The sequence below is a fragment of the Stomoxys calcitrans genome, chromosome 4 (assembly GCF_963082655.1).
Source record: "Stomoxys calcitrans chromosome 4, idStoCalc2.1, whole genome shotgun sequence".
NCBI lineage: Eukaryota > Metazoa > Arthropoda > Insecta > Diptera > Muscidae > Stomoxys > Stomoxys calcitrans.
This window is the reverse complement of record NC_081555.1, coordinates 73,319,347-73,337,519: the sequence shown is the minus strand read 5'-3', so window position 1 is coordinate 73,337,519 and position 18,173 is coordinate 73,319,347. Positions and strand designations below refer to the sequence as shown.

Genomic DNA, 18,173 nt, shown 5'->3' with positions numbered 1-18,173 from the left:
TTTAATATAAAATTGAGGTTCAGCGTAGAGCTGGCAAAATGTAGATTGCACTGTCGGTATGTTATTTATTGTTCGGATGTCGATTGATTTTTACCCTATCGATACCATTCGTAAATTTGAACTTTTTGCAGTTGAACAAAAATAAGCGATCCGGTACTGAATGTAGCCTATAAGATACTTTGCGCCCATAGAGGTCGCAATTTTCATCCAATTGGGCTAAAATTTTGTACAATGATTTCTCTCTCCAACTGGCTTTATTAAAGTTGGTTTTATTTGGTCTGTGCATTTATATTGCTTGTAAAGGGTGATTTTTTAGCTATTATCTTTTTGGCAAAACTGGTTGGTAGTGTTTTGTTTCAATGGCAAACATCTTCAGTTTGGTCTATAATTAAACCATGAAGCGTCTTACAAACGAACAATGCTTGCGAATTATTGAGTTTTACTATCAAAATGTGTGCTCTGTTAAGAAAGTCCATAGTGCGCTTCTTCTGTTCAGCGAGGAAGCTCATTTTTGGCCCAATGGATACGTAAATAAACAGACATTTCGATTTTGGAGTGAAGATCAGCCAGAAGCATTACAAGAGCTACCAATGCATCCAGCAAAATTCACAGTTTGGTGCAGTTTATGGGTTGGTGGCATCATTGGACCATACTTCTTCAAAAAAAAAAAAATGCGAATCGTAACATAACTGTGAATGGAGAGCTCTATCGTGAGATGATCCAACTTTTTTTTGCCCAAAATGCAAGAGTCTGATTTGCGATTTCAACAAGACGGTGCCACATGCCACACAGCACGCGTAACAATGGACTTGTTAAGAAGCGAGTTCGGTGAACATTTTATTTCACGTTCGGGACCGGTCAATTTACCGCCTAGATCGTGCGATTAAACGCTTTTAGACTATTTTTTGTGGGGCTATGTTAAAGCACATGTCTATCCATACCAACCCGCTTCGACGAAATTGACGCATTGGAAGACAACATTGAAGCATTTATTCGTGAGATACCGGTAGAAATGTTGGAAAGAGTATGCCAACATTGAGGCGCAGGCACGGTCAACAATTGCATGAAACAATCTTCAAACATTAAATTATATGGACCGTACTATCGATTCAAATAAAGATTTCATGCATTTTTCTGATTTTAATGGGTTTTTTTGAAAAATTTTCCTTTATCTCTTTTTACTTTCCTTTAGCTGAGGTTTTATTTACCTTTGATGGGTGATGGGAAATTAACGATAGTATCGATACTATCGATATTTATTATTAGAAATGTCGAATGTTGCAATTATCGATAGTTTGCTAGCTCTTCAGCAGACAAAAACTGCTATTTTAGCAATCATTTTTGCTGTTTTGAATAACAAATTTGGTTCAGTGAAGGGTGGTTATATATTATATTTCCTGTTACGTCTGCGCAAGCAGAATAGCACGAACTGTTTTTACACCGACTCAATTGAATTGCAGTAGATTTGTAATAAGGACACCAAATTATTGAACCATACTCCAGATCCACAAACTCTTTGCTCTAACACTTTGCGAATCCTAAAGAACAATAAGATGTATTGGCCATCAAAAATATATTTGAGCGAGCTGTAGTTTAGAATTTGATCTAACAAGAAGCCAAGACCCATGATGAATTCCACAGTCTCAAGGGGCGAACCATTTATATAGAGATACCATTGGACAACTATGTATATGATAAGACAAAATCAAAAATCGCCAAAGAGGACAAGACGGAATATAGGCTACCCAAAAAAATTGGCAAGGATATGGGATCCATTCATGCCAAAAGACATACATTGGCCCCATCGGGACTAAGCTAAAGACATGATTATCTGGACACATATTGGACATCAAATTAGTAAACAAACAGACTGAGCAAAAAACCGCACTAGTGCACAGTGAGCTGTGTGCACTTACCGGACACAAGTCCAACTTTGAATATGTAGAGATATGTATGATCCTAGATCTCCGGATGATGACCAGCACTGTTGGTCAAAATATCGAGAATAAACAAGAATAAACAGAAATTTTAAGGATTGAAAGTATTGTACAAAAAAACCTTTGTCTTTTAATCAAGGACCTGAAGTCCAAATAAATCAACAAATTTGAATGTTTTCGATGTGAACTTTAACCAAGTAAAATACATCAAAAGCACACCAAAAAATTAAAGCTTTTGCCATATGTGGTTAGATAACTCAATCTGTAAAACGAAATATGTTTAAATTTGTTTATATTCTGTTGTTCTGATTCAGTTTGAGTGATTTCAAAGAGTTTAACATCATCTGCATACACGCAAAAAAAATGATTTCACATAAGTGAAATTTTCGCCAAGTAAACTACTTTTGTGAAAAACATTAGACTTTGTTTAAAACGTAGTTGTATGAGCCCATGTTCTGCGTTGTTCTTGTTGTACGATTGCAACATGCACAGTTTTTCCGAAAAAAAAACAGGCGATCATTAGCTTTGAAGGGTTTCGTGCGCGAGCAACTTTTGTTGGATTTGTGTTTTGACGGTGAAATGTTCAGGCAATATTGAATGTATGCTGGTCCCACTAATGCCTATGGTTGTTCCAATATCACGATAGTTTACATGACGATCTTGCAATATCAGTTAGGGCACAGCAGCAAGGGTTTTTGGAACAACAACGACCTTCACGAAATTCGTCTTGGAGTGAACTACGACCTCGGTTGAATTCACCATACCATCGATATACACTGGTCCTTGATGGAGCTTCATCGCCAAAAATTGAATTAACTTCATGGATGCACTGTTGTTGACTTAACCCACGCCTTTCGTCTTTGTTTAGAAGACTTTTCAACCATGTTATGTGTGATGGCTTCAAGGGCCGTCCATTGGTATGTTGTATTTGAATCGTATTAATTGCGAAAACGCCTCTATGATACATTACCACATTAGCCACGCTCGACAACCCTGTCTCTCTCTCTTGCTATCGGTTGGGCTCTCGGCTGTCGCTATCGTTTGGGATTTTAAATGGGCGATATTAGACCATATTTTGATATAGCTGCCATATAAACCGCTCTTGGGTCTTGACTTCTTGCGTTTCTAGAGGGCGCAATTCTTATCCGATATGGCTGAAATTTTGCTATGTCGTTTTGGTATGACTTCCAACAACAAGAATGGCCATACAAACCGATCTCCCAATAAGATTTCATGAGCTTCTAGAGTGCCCAATCTGATTTGGTTAAAATTACGCACGTAGTGTCTTGTGCTTTTGTGTTTCCAATAATTGTGCTAAGTATGGTTGAAATCGGTTCATAACCTGATATAGGTGCCATATAGACCGATCTCCCGATTAGACTTCTTAAGCTTTTAGAGGGCGCCATCCTTATACGATTTGGCTGTAATTTTGCACATATCGTTGAGGTATGACTTCCACAAACTGCGCCAAGGAAGGTCTTAATCAGTCCATAGCCTGATATAGCCGCCATATAAACCGATCTCCCTATAAGATTTCTTGTGCTTCTATGGGGAGCAATTCTTATCCAATTTGTTTGAAATTTAGCATATGTCGTTTTGGTGTGACTTCCAACAAATGTGCCTAGTATGGTTTAAATTATTACATAACCAGGTATAGCCGCTATATAAACCGATATCGGTTGAGCTTCTAGAGTGCCCAATTCTAATCCGATTTGGTTGAAATTTTGCACGTGGCTTTTAGAGGGCGCCGTTTTTTCTTATTTGGCTGAAATTTTTCACATACCGTATCGGTCAATAACTTGATATATCTCTTATAGAATTGAAAAAGTTATACCAAGAACTTAACAAATGCGATCCATGGTGGAGGGTATATAAGATTCGGTTCGCCCGAACTTAGTTAACTAATAATAAACCAGTAAGGAAGGGCAAAAGTCGTGCGGTGCCGACTGTATAATACCCTACACCTATGGTACAAGTACAATGTGGAAGCTATATCCAATTCTGGGCCAATTTTAATGGACCTAACCTAATATAACCTAAACTATAAGATTTGAAACGCTCGGAAAAAATATTATACGATTCATGGAAAAATATATGTTTAACCGTGAATTGTGAGTGTCTGTGACTTCTGAGTATCTCGTGGGTTTTGAAGGTTTCGTGAGTCGGAATTTTTTTCGTAAATCGTGAGTAAAATCGACATAAAAAAGTCGTGCGTAACATTTTTTTCTCATAAGCGTAAAAAAAATTCCCTCATGTGCACATCTCTGCCTGAAAATAGCTAATTATTGTTGTAATCTTGTTGTTGTTGTTGTAGCAGTTTATTGTGTACTATCTTTCGTCTGCTTGATTCTGTTGAGTGTCAAGACCCAGGAACTCCGCGACTAAGATGGGGTGCGTCCACAGGGATCTGGGTCTGAGTCGAGTGGGTCTGGCCGGGCAGTTAAACAGGTGACGTGTATCGTGCGGTCCCTGGTTACAGTCGGGACATACATCTTGCACGTCGGCATCAATCCTAGCTCTGTGGGAATTGAGGCGGCTGCATCTGCCGGAACGTAATTGAGCCAGAATCACTCTGGTTTGCCGGGGGAGGTCGATTTCTTCGGGTGCAATGGGTGGCGGTCGTTCTCCAAGGACTACATTCACCCGGTAGCCAGTTAACGCGTCTGCTACCGTGTCTGCATGAATGTTGTTCAGACCCGCTTGATATGCCGCTTGATCTAGAGGTTCTCTCTTGTAGAGCTGGACCTCACGCTCTAGATCATGTAGATCTACCTTAAGGCTTCTGGGCGGTGGGTATCTATCCACAAGATGATGATTTGGATGATTTCTGCGATAACAGCCCAAAAGGTATTGCTTAGACAGCATGTAGTTATGTCTTCGCACTGGTAGGATCTTTGTCTCCTGGTGGAGGTGGTCCACATGAGAACTAAGGAGGCAGCCCGTCGCAGTTCGGAGGGCGGCATTCTGACAGATCTGAATATTATTCCACTGCGTGTCACAAAGCTGACGTGACCACACTGGCGCTGCATAACTTACCACAGACCGGCCAATTGCTTTGTACGTGGTCAACAAGGTTTCTTTGTCTGCACCCCAAGTGCTGCCAGCGAGTGACTTGAGGACCTTGTTTCTACTTTTGACTTTATTGCAGATTGCTGTGGCATGTGGGGAGAAAGTGTAGGAGCTGTCAAATGTGACGCCAAGTATTTTGGGACACTTGATGGTCGGAATCAATTCTCCATCGACCATCACAGTCAGCTCAGAATTCACGTCACGCGTATTTGTAGTGAACAGTGTGGCTGAAGATTTGGTGGCGGATATCTTCAGATTTCTTGCAGCGAAATATGAGGCAAGCTCGTTGAGGTAGACGTTCAACCTATCGCAGATGTCATCAATGGGTGGGGGGCCTGATGCCAAGATCGTACAGTCGTCCGCATGTGATACGATCTCTATGCCGTCTGGAGGAGGTGGGATGGAGGATAGGTAGAGGTTAAACAGAGCCGGAGATATCACCCCGCCTTGGGGAACTCCCTGTTTCACTCTACGGTGTTTTGACTTCTTATCCCTAAATTCCACAAATGACTGGCGGCCACACAGATAATTCGCGACCCAACGTTTAAGGCCTGGCTGGAGGGACGTGTTGGCGATGTCCTCAAATAATTTGGCATGGCTGACCGTGTCGAATGCCTTCGATAGGTCCAATGCCACGAGGACCGTCCTATCACATGGCCTCGGTTGATTGAAGCCACGGCAAATGTGTGTGGTGATGGCATGCAAAGCTGTTGTTGTGCTGTGCAGTCTCCGAAATCCGTGTTGATGCTCGGCGAATGGAAATTCTCCTACGAGGCTCGGGAGGAGTAATGCCTCAAGCGTCTTAGCCACTGGTGAGAGAAGGGAGATCGGTCTGTACGACTCCCCCAAACTCGGGTCTTTACCAGGCTTCAGTAGCGGGATCACTCTGCCCATTTTCCAGACATCGGGAACTATAAGAGTGTTCAATGACAGGTTAAGGACAGTGGTAAGGTACTCAACTCCAGGTAAATCCAGATTCTTCAGCATCAATGTAGAGATTCCGTCGGGGCCCAACGCCTTGGAAGATTTGGCGCCACGGATGACGTTCGTAACTTCGCCCACGGTAAATTGTGATGGCTGTTCATCGGCTCGGAGACCACGAATACGGCGAATGGCTCTCCTCCTTGCCCTGTCTCTCTCGGGATGCACGATAAATTGACGGTTGAACAACCTGGCGCATCTCTTCGGATCAGTCACGGTTAACTCGCCAAAAGTGACTGAGGTCCTGTCGTCCCGTCTACCGGGGTTCGAGAGAGACTTTACAGTGGCCCACAATTTGCCTGCACCGGTGCCTAAGTTACATTGCTCCAAGTGTTCCAGCCACAAATTCCGCTTATGTTCGTTGACTACCCTGTTTATTTCCAGATTCAGCTCGCTGATTCTGGGGTTAGCGGGGTCCATAGCACGAATCCCATCACGCTCGTCTGCGAGTACCACTGCTTGCGCCGGGAAATTGGGTCGCACTTGCGGTATTCGACCGGCTGGTATAAAGCGAGCGGCTGCTGCGTTGATGATGTCTCGGAATTTCCTCTCGGCCACAAGCACATCAGAGGGGGGTGGCAGTTCATTGAAGCGGCGATTGGTATACTCTCTGAAGCCAGTCCAATTGGCCTTCTTGTAGTTGATGAACGTTCGGCGCTCAGAGGTTATGAAGTCGGGTGGTCGGTCGATGGTGAGGATTATGGGGAGGTGGTCTGACCCCAAAGAGATGACGGCTTGCCAGGATACGTCACTCAGGAGATCAGGGGATGAGATTGAGATGTCTGGCGAGCTGCTGCACCTCCTCGTAATCCTAGTGGGGGCATCCTCATTCACCGTGCAAAACGTGGAGCTATCTATCTGCTCTGCCAAAGCTATGCCACGCTGGTCGTTGCCTAGGGGAGAATGCCATGACGAGTGATGTGCATTGAAATCCCCCAGAACCAGACGACTATGGCCAGATAGCAACCCACTTATGTCGGGGCTGTAGGCCTGGCCATTAATCGGGACACAGCTGCCAATCGGCGGTATATACACTTTGTATATCTCTATCTCGGCAGTACCAGACTTGACTGCTACCCCCATACATTCCATGTATGGGTCACTAGCGTCAAGCGCAGGCGAGATAGGTCTATACTGCACGGAATGGTGTATAACGAAGGCCAATTCCCCACCTCCATTCCTTGAGCGATCCTTACGTAGCACATTGTAGACGTGACAACTGTGCAAGCTGCAGGTGTTAGTCAGCTTTGTCTCCTGGATCGCTGCGACCGATATGCTCTTCCGACTCATAAAATCCACAATCTCATCAATCTTGCCTCGCAGTCCATTGCAGTTTAACTGCAGGAACGATACATTTCCCGACACTGGCCTGGCAATAGTAGGGCTAGGGTGCTGTCTTTGCATAAATTGCCGTACGGGAGAGGTCGGGGGGGTCACATAGTCCGACGACGAGGACGCCGAAGGCGACGACGGCGACGCTTGTGACCCACTGCTGGCTATGTTCGCACAGCACCTAGCGACATAGCCAGTATGACTATACTCCCGTAGCGAAGTTAGGCCAGAGCAAGAACGGAAATGTACCCACTCCAAGCACCTGTTACACCTCACCGACACTGACCGATGATGAAGGCGGTTCTGGCAAACGGAACAGAACCAGGGTCCGGGGTTCTTTTCAATCCCGGCACGGACCAAAAGCATACGGAGAAGGCACTCCGGGATGTGCCTCTCCCCTGACGAAAAAAGACGAACACGTACACTGAGGCGGCAGCCCTTGCCGATGAAGATTCCATCGGGTCAATCCGGTGCGTACAACCGGCTGCCATGGGATTGGTTGTAATCTTGTGTTAGAGTTATCTTGTGTTAGAGGCCAGCGTAGCGCAGCGGTTGCAACAATAATTAGCTATTTTTATGTCCACCTATGAAGCTGAACGCTTGGTGAGAACATTACAAAAATGTTTCGCCGGTGGTTACCCCCTCGTAATGCTGACGACATTTGTGGGTTAAGTCATGTAAAAATTTCTCCCCAAAGAGGTATCGCACTGCTGCACGCCTTTCGGGCTTTAGCTTAAACTTGAACCGAAAGGCACTCGTTAATATGTGAGAAGTTTGCCCCTATAGCCAAATTTGCATTTCTTATAGTCTTCAAAGGGGCTAATTTATTTGAATGTTGAAAGAAGTAAGGAATATAAAAATAGATTTTAAGAGATCAGAGGCCCAATTACGGCATACATGAACGAGAAAGATCGTTGAGAATCTATCAATTCTTAATTATATATTTATTAATTGTACGACAATGTTTGAAATTTTATAAACGCGAATGTTTAAATCGTTTATAATTCAATCCCATGGCAGCCGGTTGTACGTACCGGATTGACCCGAAGTCCTTCATAGGCAAGGGCTGCCGCCCTCAGGGTCAACAACCTTCTACAACGACCACATATGCGGTAATTCGACCCAATACATCCACAGCAGACTCGAATAAAAATACAAAAAATTAATTTTCTTCTATAAAATATATTTATTTGCGTTTAGTATAGCCTGTCTGTCATGGAGCTCGCCAAGTGAACTAATTTCTTAATTTAAATGGCTGATTCTGTCGTACACAAATTTGTGCTAAATCTTTAGGGAAATTTCTTTAAAAATTCCATTTCTTGTGTTAACTAAAGGTAATTGTTATAGCTTAGAGTTCGTTAAGGAATTCGATGCAAAATTTCTTTTCGAGAGTGAGATTCATAATTAGATATTTGTAAAAAAAACATAATGTAGATTAGAATACTGTGGTAAAAACAAAAAGAATTGATCAACAATATTAAGACAAGGATTGCTATATAACTTTAAGTAAACGTGAGTGAGTGGGTAGGAAAGAAGAATGATATTTCCATGTCGCTTAAACGCCACGATTACTCAAATCCTTAACTTTGTAAATGCGCACCAACCAATGCTCGGTAGTATAGGCCTCTTCGAGAACATCCAATTCAAAATCTTTGTTACCGATTTCAGCAGCTCTTACTCGATCGTATCCCGGCGGTTTGCCTCCCTCAGTGTAGACCTGGCCGAATCGATAGTAGCACATTTTGTACATAAGACAGTTGAGCAGAGTGGGCGAACCATCTTTGTCCACCCGAAATTCACCGTTTCCGGCATAGTAGTCTTTCTCTTTGATATGAGCACCACGATCAGTACTGCCACCAATGCGGACCATCCATAGGAACTTGTTGATGTCATCTGAAGAATATCCAGTTAAGCCCCCGAAAATGACAAGAACATAATCCACATCTAGTTCGCGCATAATTTCATAGGCCTTTTCCTCAGATGAAGCCATCGCTTGCCCCACACGCGATATATGAGTATTATTCCAAGTATTGTTGTCCACAAGAATGGTGCGGTTAGCCATTGCTGTTATTTGATAGCCATAATCCCACCAAGACATTATTCGCGCATCCTAAAATGGACGTAGAACAGAAGTTTAGTGCACTAGCTATGGAAAGAAATCCATTGGAATAAGATTATAATTTTGTTCAGCTTAGTTGTAGTACTCATTATGTTTCATACTCTTCCTATCAAGAATTTCAAGTGTTCATCATTGAAATGCCAAAAATTTTAACGCTACAATTGACTCACAACTCACCTCAGGTGTATTCATCTGCAACCAATAGTAGGCTTCACGAAAATCGTCAAAGATAATTCGGCCACCATCATGCGAACGAGCACTTAGCACAATACTTGGCGAAGAATAAGCCTCCGACGTTACCCATGTACAATGGAATGTATAAACAATTAGCATCATAGTGACAACGCCCACAAATGCTATGGCAACTTCTTTTTTGACACCACCACTTTGCTGTTCCATTTTCTTGTATTGCCTTTTGCTTTCCACTGGTTTTCCGGCTGCCGATGCAGCCTCCATTGACTTGATGTATTTGGCTAACAAATGAGAAACAGCTATGCCCGAAAGTACACACATAACTGGTGCCAATACCAACATCAATCGCACCATTACACCGGCGAAATAAATGCTTGTAACACCATAGAGTATAATAAAAATATTCGCATCTGTCAGTTTGACGAAACAGAAGTAAAGTCCAGCCGGAAAAAGAAATACCAGAATCTAAAAGAAAGGAAAATGAAGTTCAAATTCAGTAATCGAAAAATTAAAAATTTAGGAAAAATATAAAATGAGGGAACCAGTTACACAAACTTTTTCTTCTACCACCGTAAGTCATCTGCTAAACTAAACTACTTTAGGTAGGTCAGCTTTTATGATATTGTAATTGTTATTATACGTAGTTATTTACTTAGATTGGATCCATAATGGATTTGTAGAAAAAAATAATACTTAACCCTCCGACGAGTGAGAATGATGTAAAAAAAAAAAATTTAAAAAAGTTCCTTGTGGACCTTGTACTTCGGCAACGGATGACTCAATTTTTTTTAATTTTTGTTAGTAAACAAGAACTTTAATGTTGAAATTTGATCATAATTTTAGAACGATTGGGATTTGTGATATGTTCCAACTTCTTTTCTGTATGGTTTTTCAAAGTATTCGTATAAATGAACATGTATGTATGTAGCGTAAGAAATAAAAACCTCATATAAAACGAACATCGGACATTAATGGGTTAATGGAGAACGTTGTAAATATATTGGGAATGCTTTTTCTTAAATTCAGAAAACGATTTTTTACCTCGCCCTAGAAACTAATTCGTGAGAACAATTTTTAAGAAAAAAAAAATGAAAAATGTACCCAACGCGACCTTAAGTCAAATCAGAATTTCAGTCCATGTAAAAAAGTATTAATTCATTTAAAAATTTTTCTTTTAATTTTAAAATTTGAAGTGTCATAATAGCGATTAGACAGCTTCCAAAAATTCAGAGATCAAAGTGCATGTAATCACTGGGTGACTTAAAGTGCACTCATTACTGCTAATTAGTATCATCACAAATGATCATTAATAAAATATACAAAACGCGTATTTGAGCTTTCTACATACCTGTAAATCGAAATAAAATGAAGACCACGAAGTAGGTTGATGCTCCGACACAGAGGCAATAATGGGAATATGGTTTTTGGCATAAGACGGATCCAATAATGAATAGAAACGTCCGGTCCATGGCGAGACCTTTCCTGTTATAGTCAACAATATGCCCACAATGAAGGCAGCTGTGAGAATTGTAGAGACCAAAGCCTTAAAGAGGATTTCAAAATGTTCTGTGGGCATGCGGGATCGTAAGAAATCGACAAAGGCATGAATTTGGCACAAACCAAAAACTCCCAAGGCCTATAAAGAAGACGAAGAAAATTAAAATAACCGCCGAAATCTTACCACTAAATAAATTCTGTAAACTTACCAGCATGTGCTCGGAACTTTGAATTGGTTGAAATCCAACAAACGATATTTGCATTGATAAAATAGTTCCCAAACAGTACAAGGTGCTGTAGGCAATGTAAACCCGATGCGAAAAACGTCCAGTACACATTAACGCCAACACATGTAGAGGTATCAAATTGATAAGGAATACGTATCCACCCCAAGAAGATACCATATAAAAATAAGCCAAAGCAGACATGGCAGCCCAGAAAATCGCGCCCGTTTTAACAGCCTTTATCCACAGATAATATGTCAAAAGCATGCAGAATATCGCAATGCCTTCATTGTCATATGAACCAGCTACCGAACGTGATATGTATCCAGGAACGATAGAAATTAATGCCCCAGCCACTAAACCAGCACCAGTGCTCTGAAAACAAAAATTGAAGTAGCCAACAATAAAATCATATTCCTTGGAAATAAAACTTAATTTCAATTCTTCATAGTTAGTTCAGCATAGTTTATGGTACTCATTATGTTTCATACCCTTCCTATCAAGAATTTACAGTTCATCACATGCTACCAAATAGGTTATGTTGGTCTAGCCTAACCTAAGTTAGAAACATATCCCTCTCAATCAATAAACGAATATGTACAGTAATACTTACATGGATCTCCTTGGTCAGAGCATATGTAACCAGTGTAGTAAGCGAGGAGAAGAAAGGCGCCAGAAAAACACATACATTGCGTATGTCCACCGTGATGTTTAACAGCCATAATATCCGATATAGGGCAGCCGAAGTTACCATCAATCCGGGATATATAGTCCCACCAATAATTCGTCCCAGAGGGTACCACGCTCGATCATCGAACCAATTATGAAACTTGTAGAAACCATTTTCAGCCAAAAAACGCGTGGTGCGGTAATTGAAATAGGGATCGAACTCATGGATTACACTTTCAAAACGCAGCACAGAGAACAACCGCGTGGCAAACGCTATCAAAGGGAAATGGAAGAGAAAGAAAATAAGTTTATTGTAGCGTGTATGAAAAAGGTACATAAAATACAACACTGCAATGATTTTTTTCGTAATTAGTGCACAGCAGTACGCAGCATTACGTTATAAAAACAGAGATTATGAGTAATCACAACGTTCAATGTATTTATACCCTACACCACGCTGACATGGCGAAACAATTAAAGGTGGTCCCATTTATACAACAAACACAAATAATATCGCGCAATCCGCCATCTTGCCATCAAGGATGGATGCAAACAAAAATCTTACTTCTTAATGCCGTCAAACCTGGCCGGCTGTTAACAGCTGTTCGCGTGAGACCACCTACACTGCTCCTTAAAACCGTATTTAAGGCTCTTGTCAGCTGATTCTATAAAAGGAAAAGATATGATCGAGCCCTTAAATTCGAATTTAAGGAGCAGTTTAAACAGAGTTTTAGAAGGAGGAGAGCTAGAACCATTCATAAGTATACCGATCAAAAAATTAAAAACTACGCAACAAAATCGCGCAATTTTTTGTATTGGCAAAACGTTGGAAAACATCATATTCGTTTACTGCAAAAATGTCCCTTAATTTGAGTACCACATTGCCTATATTCGGCGTCATTTCGCTTAACGAGGCGGAAGGTCCGTTTGAGGTCCCCCTTGCCCGAGCAAAAACGGACTTTATGTTCATATTTTTGGAGTCATTTTAGAGGGGTATGCAAAACATAAAATTTTTTGTTACGATTTGTCCCGTAAACTGCACTTTTCACCGATTTTTTTTTCACTATTTTTTTTTATATCGAGTTTCAGTGTGAAAACTGAACTAAATACCCTACATTTGGCTGATGCTATATTCGCTTTTCGCGATATTTTTCTCCGATTACTTTTTTAGATAAAGATTTCATGTATTTTTACGCTTTCGTTTTTGGTCATAAAATCTAATTTAGATTTGATTGCAGGATATTGTCCGGCTATAGACCATTCCGTCCAATGCTTTCTATATTTAAAAAATAGCACAGCGAAGAACTTTCAAAAGTAAGGCAAAATGTATGATGTTGCTTAAAAGCATTTGACCGGCTTTCTGGATCGCAATTTCTTATTTGCTAGAATATTCATCAGCAGAAATTTGTTAAATGGATCATGTTGCTTTACATGCCAACCCAACTACTTCTGAAAGTTCTTTGCTGTGCTATTCTTTGATTGGAAAGGAAAGTAAGATTTTACTTGTTTTCTAATGCGCTTGTGAATAGAGTCGTCCTAAAGAGCCCTGTTCAAATTCAGATGTGTGCTTTGCAACCTTCTCTAGTTGGGTTGATATGTAAAGTACCATGATCCATTTGACAAATTTCTGCTGATGAATATTCTGGCGTTAGGCGAAATGGTCTATAGCCGGACAATAATCCTGCAATGGAATCTAATAGATTTTAAAGTAAAAAAAATCTTGCTGATTTCATTTATTTAATTATGGTAAAATTTTAATAAAATTGTCATTTAATTATTATTTGTGTAGTGTATAAAAAAGTAACCGCGAAAATATTGGTTTACTACAGCGAAAAACGAACATAGTACCAGCCATTAAGGGCTGCTCATAGACATGTTTAATAGTGTAATAGCAGCTTTAGGATAAACTATAAACAGCTGTTCTTATACTTGTACATTAAAAACAGAGCTGTTAAAATAACATTTTCGCACATACACACTCACGCACAAAACAGATTTTTGTGAACTTTCATTCACAATCAATTCATGTTCCATGTTTATACTCACACAAAACGGCGGCTATTATTAATATGGCTAGCTTCACAAGATGCTCCTGTTTTTCCCATGTGAGGAGAAATCCGGTTTTTTGTGCTGGGTTAGCAGTTTCGACTGCCATTTTCCTCGATATCAATTAAGCATAAGCCGAACACTCTTAACTGGAATCACACGTAATTCTATCACTTCAAATATAAAAGCCGGGGAAATGTCTATTTAATAGCCGGCGTCTCGCACTTGCCAATCTAGACAAAAGAAACTGAAATCACAAATAAAAGTAGTATAGATCCATCACTTGTTTGTGAAATATTTGTAAACAGAGTATAGGATAAATATGCACTTGTTTTTCGAGATTTCGGGTTTAATAATTGGCACAAATCATTAATTTCTAATCTACAATTTCTGCTAACACAAACGCCCACGGAAAGACTTCGTAGCCAGCGATGCTGTTGTGACGGCGGTACGACCTGACAACTAACAATTACCTAATCAAATGCGTTGCCATGAATGTACATATATTTTTTCAGTTTTTCTATAAAGGTAGGTATTAAGTTCATTCACTGTGGAAAGTTTCCACTAAACATTGTTTCCATTAGGAGCTGTGCCAGTCGGTAGCAATCTCCTATGGCGAGATGTAAATATCCTCTGGGGGTGTTTTGTGTTTTTTAACACTGTTGAGAAAAAATTTACATTTTGCTGTGCCAAACGGAAACTTTCTCACTATGCATGGCGAAACAATTAAAGGCGGTCTCATTTCAGGATACACTTATAAGGTGAGGTCATGCGAACAGCTGAGTACAATTTTTTTATTTTTTGTTTTGTTTTTACAATAAATCCAAATCTCAAATGCTTGTTAACACAGCAGTGACTTTTATTAAAATCTTTAAAAGATGTTTTATAAGAACCGGTATGATGATGACATAACCTAAAAATTTATGCAAAAGCTTATTTTTTTTTATGCGCAAAAATTGTCAAAGTTGTGAAAAAGCTTGTTAAATCATAAAATTTGTGAAAACAGTTTAATATGGGGTTGATTTCATTTGACTGACAACAAATGATTTTTTAATGTTTTTGTCAGAAGGAATAAAGCACGCCCTAATCGAAAAAATTACATGTCCAATTTTGATAAGTGATTTTCATATGCTAGTTTCGTTTGTATCACACGACGTTTACAACTCAACAGGTGCTAAATTTGACATGTCAAAAGACTAGTACATATCATGTAATAAAGTCTTAAAACATACAATTTCATTCGTAGTTGCAAGAAAAATTTCACCAATGCCTATTATGTCAAAGAAAATTACGCAAAGAAATTTTATTCCATACCGGTAACGAACATTTTGTTCTGAATGTCAATGCATTTTTTATGGTAACGAAAATTTCGCCAGATGTGCATACTACGCTTAAAATGAGATTTTTTTCAATGTAGCTGAAAATAAAATAACATCATAGACTCTTGTCGTCGTATCGTATGGTCGCAAACGTATGGTATCGTTTTTTGTTATTTTTTTGGCACAACAACAAAATTATTGTTTATTCCTAATTGTTTGTTAGTAGAGGACTATAATTTCCATATATTTCCAAACAAACGCGTTGTTTTCTAGTCCCGCATGACGTGGAATTCGAAATAAAGACTCGAAAAAAGCTAGAATCTCTAAAAACCAATAAATAAATTCCAGTTGTTGTTGTAGGCTAATTTGGTTGGCCTTTCGTTTTTGCAAAAATTTTGTTGTGGTGTGTGAGGGCTTGTTCTTTGTATATGTGAGAGAGTGAGAAAAGGAGGCTATTATCCATGAGCAAGGAAAATATATGCAATTCCCGGATTCTTCATTTTCTGAGGGAGCTGATCTGAATTAAAGCACCGTACCGAATAAAAATAAAATAGCAATCAAAGCGATAACGAAAAAGATGTCATTCAGCTCAACAGGAGGAACATCAGGTCGTAGCAATTACAAAGATATATATGTTTTGCTGGATCGTTTGTGCAAAAGCTTCGAGGGCGCCAAAGGAGGAAATCACAGTAAGTTTTTGTTTGTGTCAAAATGTTAATTTTATTTTTGGAAATTTAACTTGTTCTTAATAAGTGGGTTTGCAACTGGGAATCCTGATTTATACGTTGTTGAATCTCTTTTGCAAGAACACCTCGGACCATATTTTATATATCATATTTTTTTTTCTTTCCAGAGGATATATTACGCCATGTAACCCAATACATATCAAATTGCCCATCAGCTCTGGGGTCCACATTGCCTTATGATGAGTCCTCTTTACTATCCAAAATTACTCAACATCTAAATGCAGCTCAGGCCTCTGGTATATCTCATACACAAACGGTCTCCAAAGGCTTATTGGGAAATACTAGTGGAACACAAAGTAATGCCGCATTATTTTTAAACCTCAACGAACAATTGAAATCAAGTGTAAGTAGTAGATTTTTACACAATTTCTAGAGAACAAAAACATGTTAATGCTACTGGAAGGATTTTATAAATATGTAATTTGATGCGATTCGACAATTTTGAGCAAAGTAATATATAGCCCCAATAATGAAGGATTTACCACAAAGAAACCTCTAGTAATTCAAATATTTTAGTTAGCTGCCAGCTCAAAATATTATAAAGCCTCTTTATTAATTTCTTTATCCTGGGAAGGCTCTGTTCTTGCAACCGAATTGCAATCGGTTCTACATAATAAGCTGATCTCATTCAAATTTTGATAAGCACTTATGATATTCATTATAATAGTATTATATACTATTACGAACCTCGGATGTTTATAGCCGATTCCAGTGAGCCGCAGGAAACCTCTTTTAGATATGTTTTAAAAGGATAAAATGCAAGGGTCAGCGTTAGTGAAACACAAAGCGTCGACTGCCGCTCTTGCATTTTTTTATGGTTGTGTCCAATTGATTGTAACTTTTGCCTTACGTATTTAAGTCCCCATATATTGCCACTCTTTTTGCAAGATTGGTGCCTTCATTTTCTTTCAAAATTTCTCTTGGTTAAACAACTTGTTTGAAGTACAATCATTTTATTTAACCCGGCACGGCATAGCTGTGTTCATAGCTGCGAGCTACCGGGCGCGTCCACAGGTTGCGGATAGTGGAATGCTCCATACAGGGTCGCTGCAATGGCAGTCGCGGACAATCAGCGTTATCGAGCGGAGAGTGTCAGTGAGAGGTCGGACGGCACCGGCTCTTGCACAAATACTGAGTGCCTATGTTGCTCGATATCACAAGGCGGGTTATTGGCGCTTTAAATAACCAATGGCCACCCAGTTCTCTTGGGGATCGGTCCTTTGGACCGGAACAAAGACGACGAGGTTCGCCACCTTCCCATGAAAATGTGGATACAACAACAACAATCATTTTACTTTTGCAAATAAAAATACCTGGATCTGCCGCATCCAGGGCGAGTCTTTAATTTTTTTATTGATGCCAATCTGGATTTTGGGGAGAAGTGGTTATGGATTTTGATTTATGTGTTTGTTTTCACATACAACAACAACAATATACAGATTATTTAAGACTTTATCAACATTAAGATTATTTAAACATTTTTCATGGCAGCTTTTTTAAATGAATTCACATTGCCAATGGAATATTTGACGCAGAATTGGCATCTATCGATTGAGCAATAAAATTTGCCGGAAAATCTAATGCAAGAGTCATTTTTGCATTGACTGTTTAAGTGCTATTAATGCCCTAATTCATAATAAAAATGGTGTTTATAATGGTATTATAAAATGTCAATCTTCATTTCATTTATTTGATGATCTCACATACAACAAGAACTTACAATCTTTTTAATTATAGTATTTGAATTTTATTGGTATAACAGTAGTGTGTACAGCTATACTCTCTTTTGCGTACCGTCCCACATTGGCATTAAAGGAAATGAGTTTGCTGATATTACCGCTAAAGGGACTATAAAGCAACTTATGATATTTGAGGTGCCATCTTTCTATCGATTAGTTTTGTCATGTTTCTACTCGGAAAAACTTCTCTGCACGCGGTCTGTGCCGCGATTGAAAAGAACCCCGGACCCTGGTTCTGTTCGGTTTGCCAGAACCGTCTCCATAATCGGTCAGTATCGGTGTGGTGTAACCGGTGCATGGAGT

General features: G+C 39.7%; 2 protein-coding genes and 2 non-coding genes across 5 annotated transcripts in view; 1 reads left to right on the top strand and 3 right to left on the bottom strand.

Annotated features, from left to right (window-relative positions):
• Window positions 1–8,481: 8,481 nt before the first annotated feature.
• LOC106090671 (dolichyl-diphosphooligosaccharide--protein glycosyltransferase subunit STT3A) lies at window positions 8,482–14,497 on the bottom strand. 2 transcript variants are annotated; one of them, XM_013256950.1, is made up of 7 exons: window positions 14,395–14,497; window positions 14,067–14,313; window positions 11,965–12,293; window positions 11,337–11,726; window positions 10,979–11,266; window positions 9,616–10,095; window positions 8,482–9,429 (listed from the first exon to the last, which is right to left on the bottom strand). In XM_013256950.1, exons 2-7 carry the CDS (start codon window positions 14,173–14,175, stop codon window positions 8,875–8,877), a joined length of 2,151 nt encoding a protein of 716 aa, XP_013112404.1. In that variant the 5' UTR covers window positions 14,176–14,313; window positions 14,395–14,497; the 3' UTR covers window positions 8,482–8,874. The 2 variants fall into 2 exon arrangements, with proteins under 2 accessions (XP_013112404.1, XP_059223693.1); XM_059367710.1 differs by having other exon boundaries at window positions 14,067–14,478.
• LOC131997404 (small nucleolar RNA Me28S-U3344) lies at window positions 9,499–9,578 on the bottom strand. The gene has a single exon (XR_009398254.1). It is a non-coding gene; the product is annotated as a small nucleolar RNA Me28S-U3344 (small nucleolar RNA).
• Window positions 11,801–11,884, bottom strand: LOC131997405 (small nucleolar RNA Me28S-U3344). Its single transcript, XR_009398255.1, has one exon. It is a non-coding gene; the product is annotated as a small nucleolar RNA Me28S-U3344 (small nucleolar RNA).
• A 1,050-nt stretch (window positions 14,498–15,547) lies between the features above and the next one.
• LOC106090668 (gamma-tubulin complex component 3) overlaps window positions 15,548–18,173 on the top strand; it is a 37,288-nt gene continuing 34,662 nt past the window's right edge. The window contains exons 1-2 of the mRNA XM_013256945.2: window positions 15,548–16,074; window positions 16,239–16,474. Coding sequence (XP_013112399.1) covers window positions 15,963–16,074; window positions 16,239–16,474 — 348 coding nt within the window. The 5' untranslated portion in view covers window positions 15,548–15,962. The remainder of the gene's footprint in view (window positions 16,075–16,238; window positions 16,475–18,173) is intronic.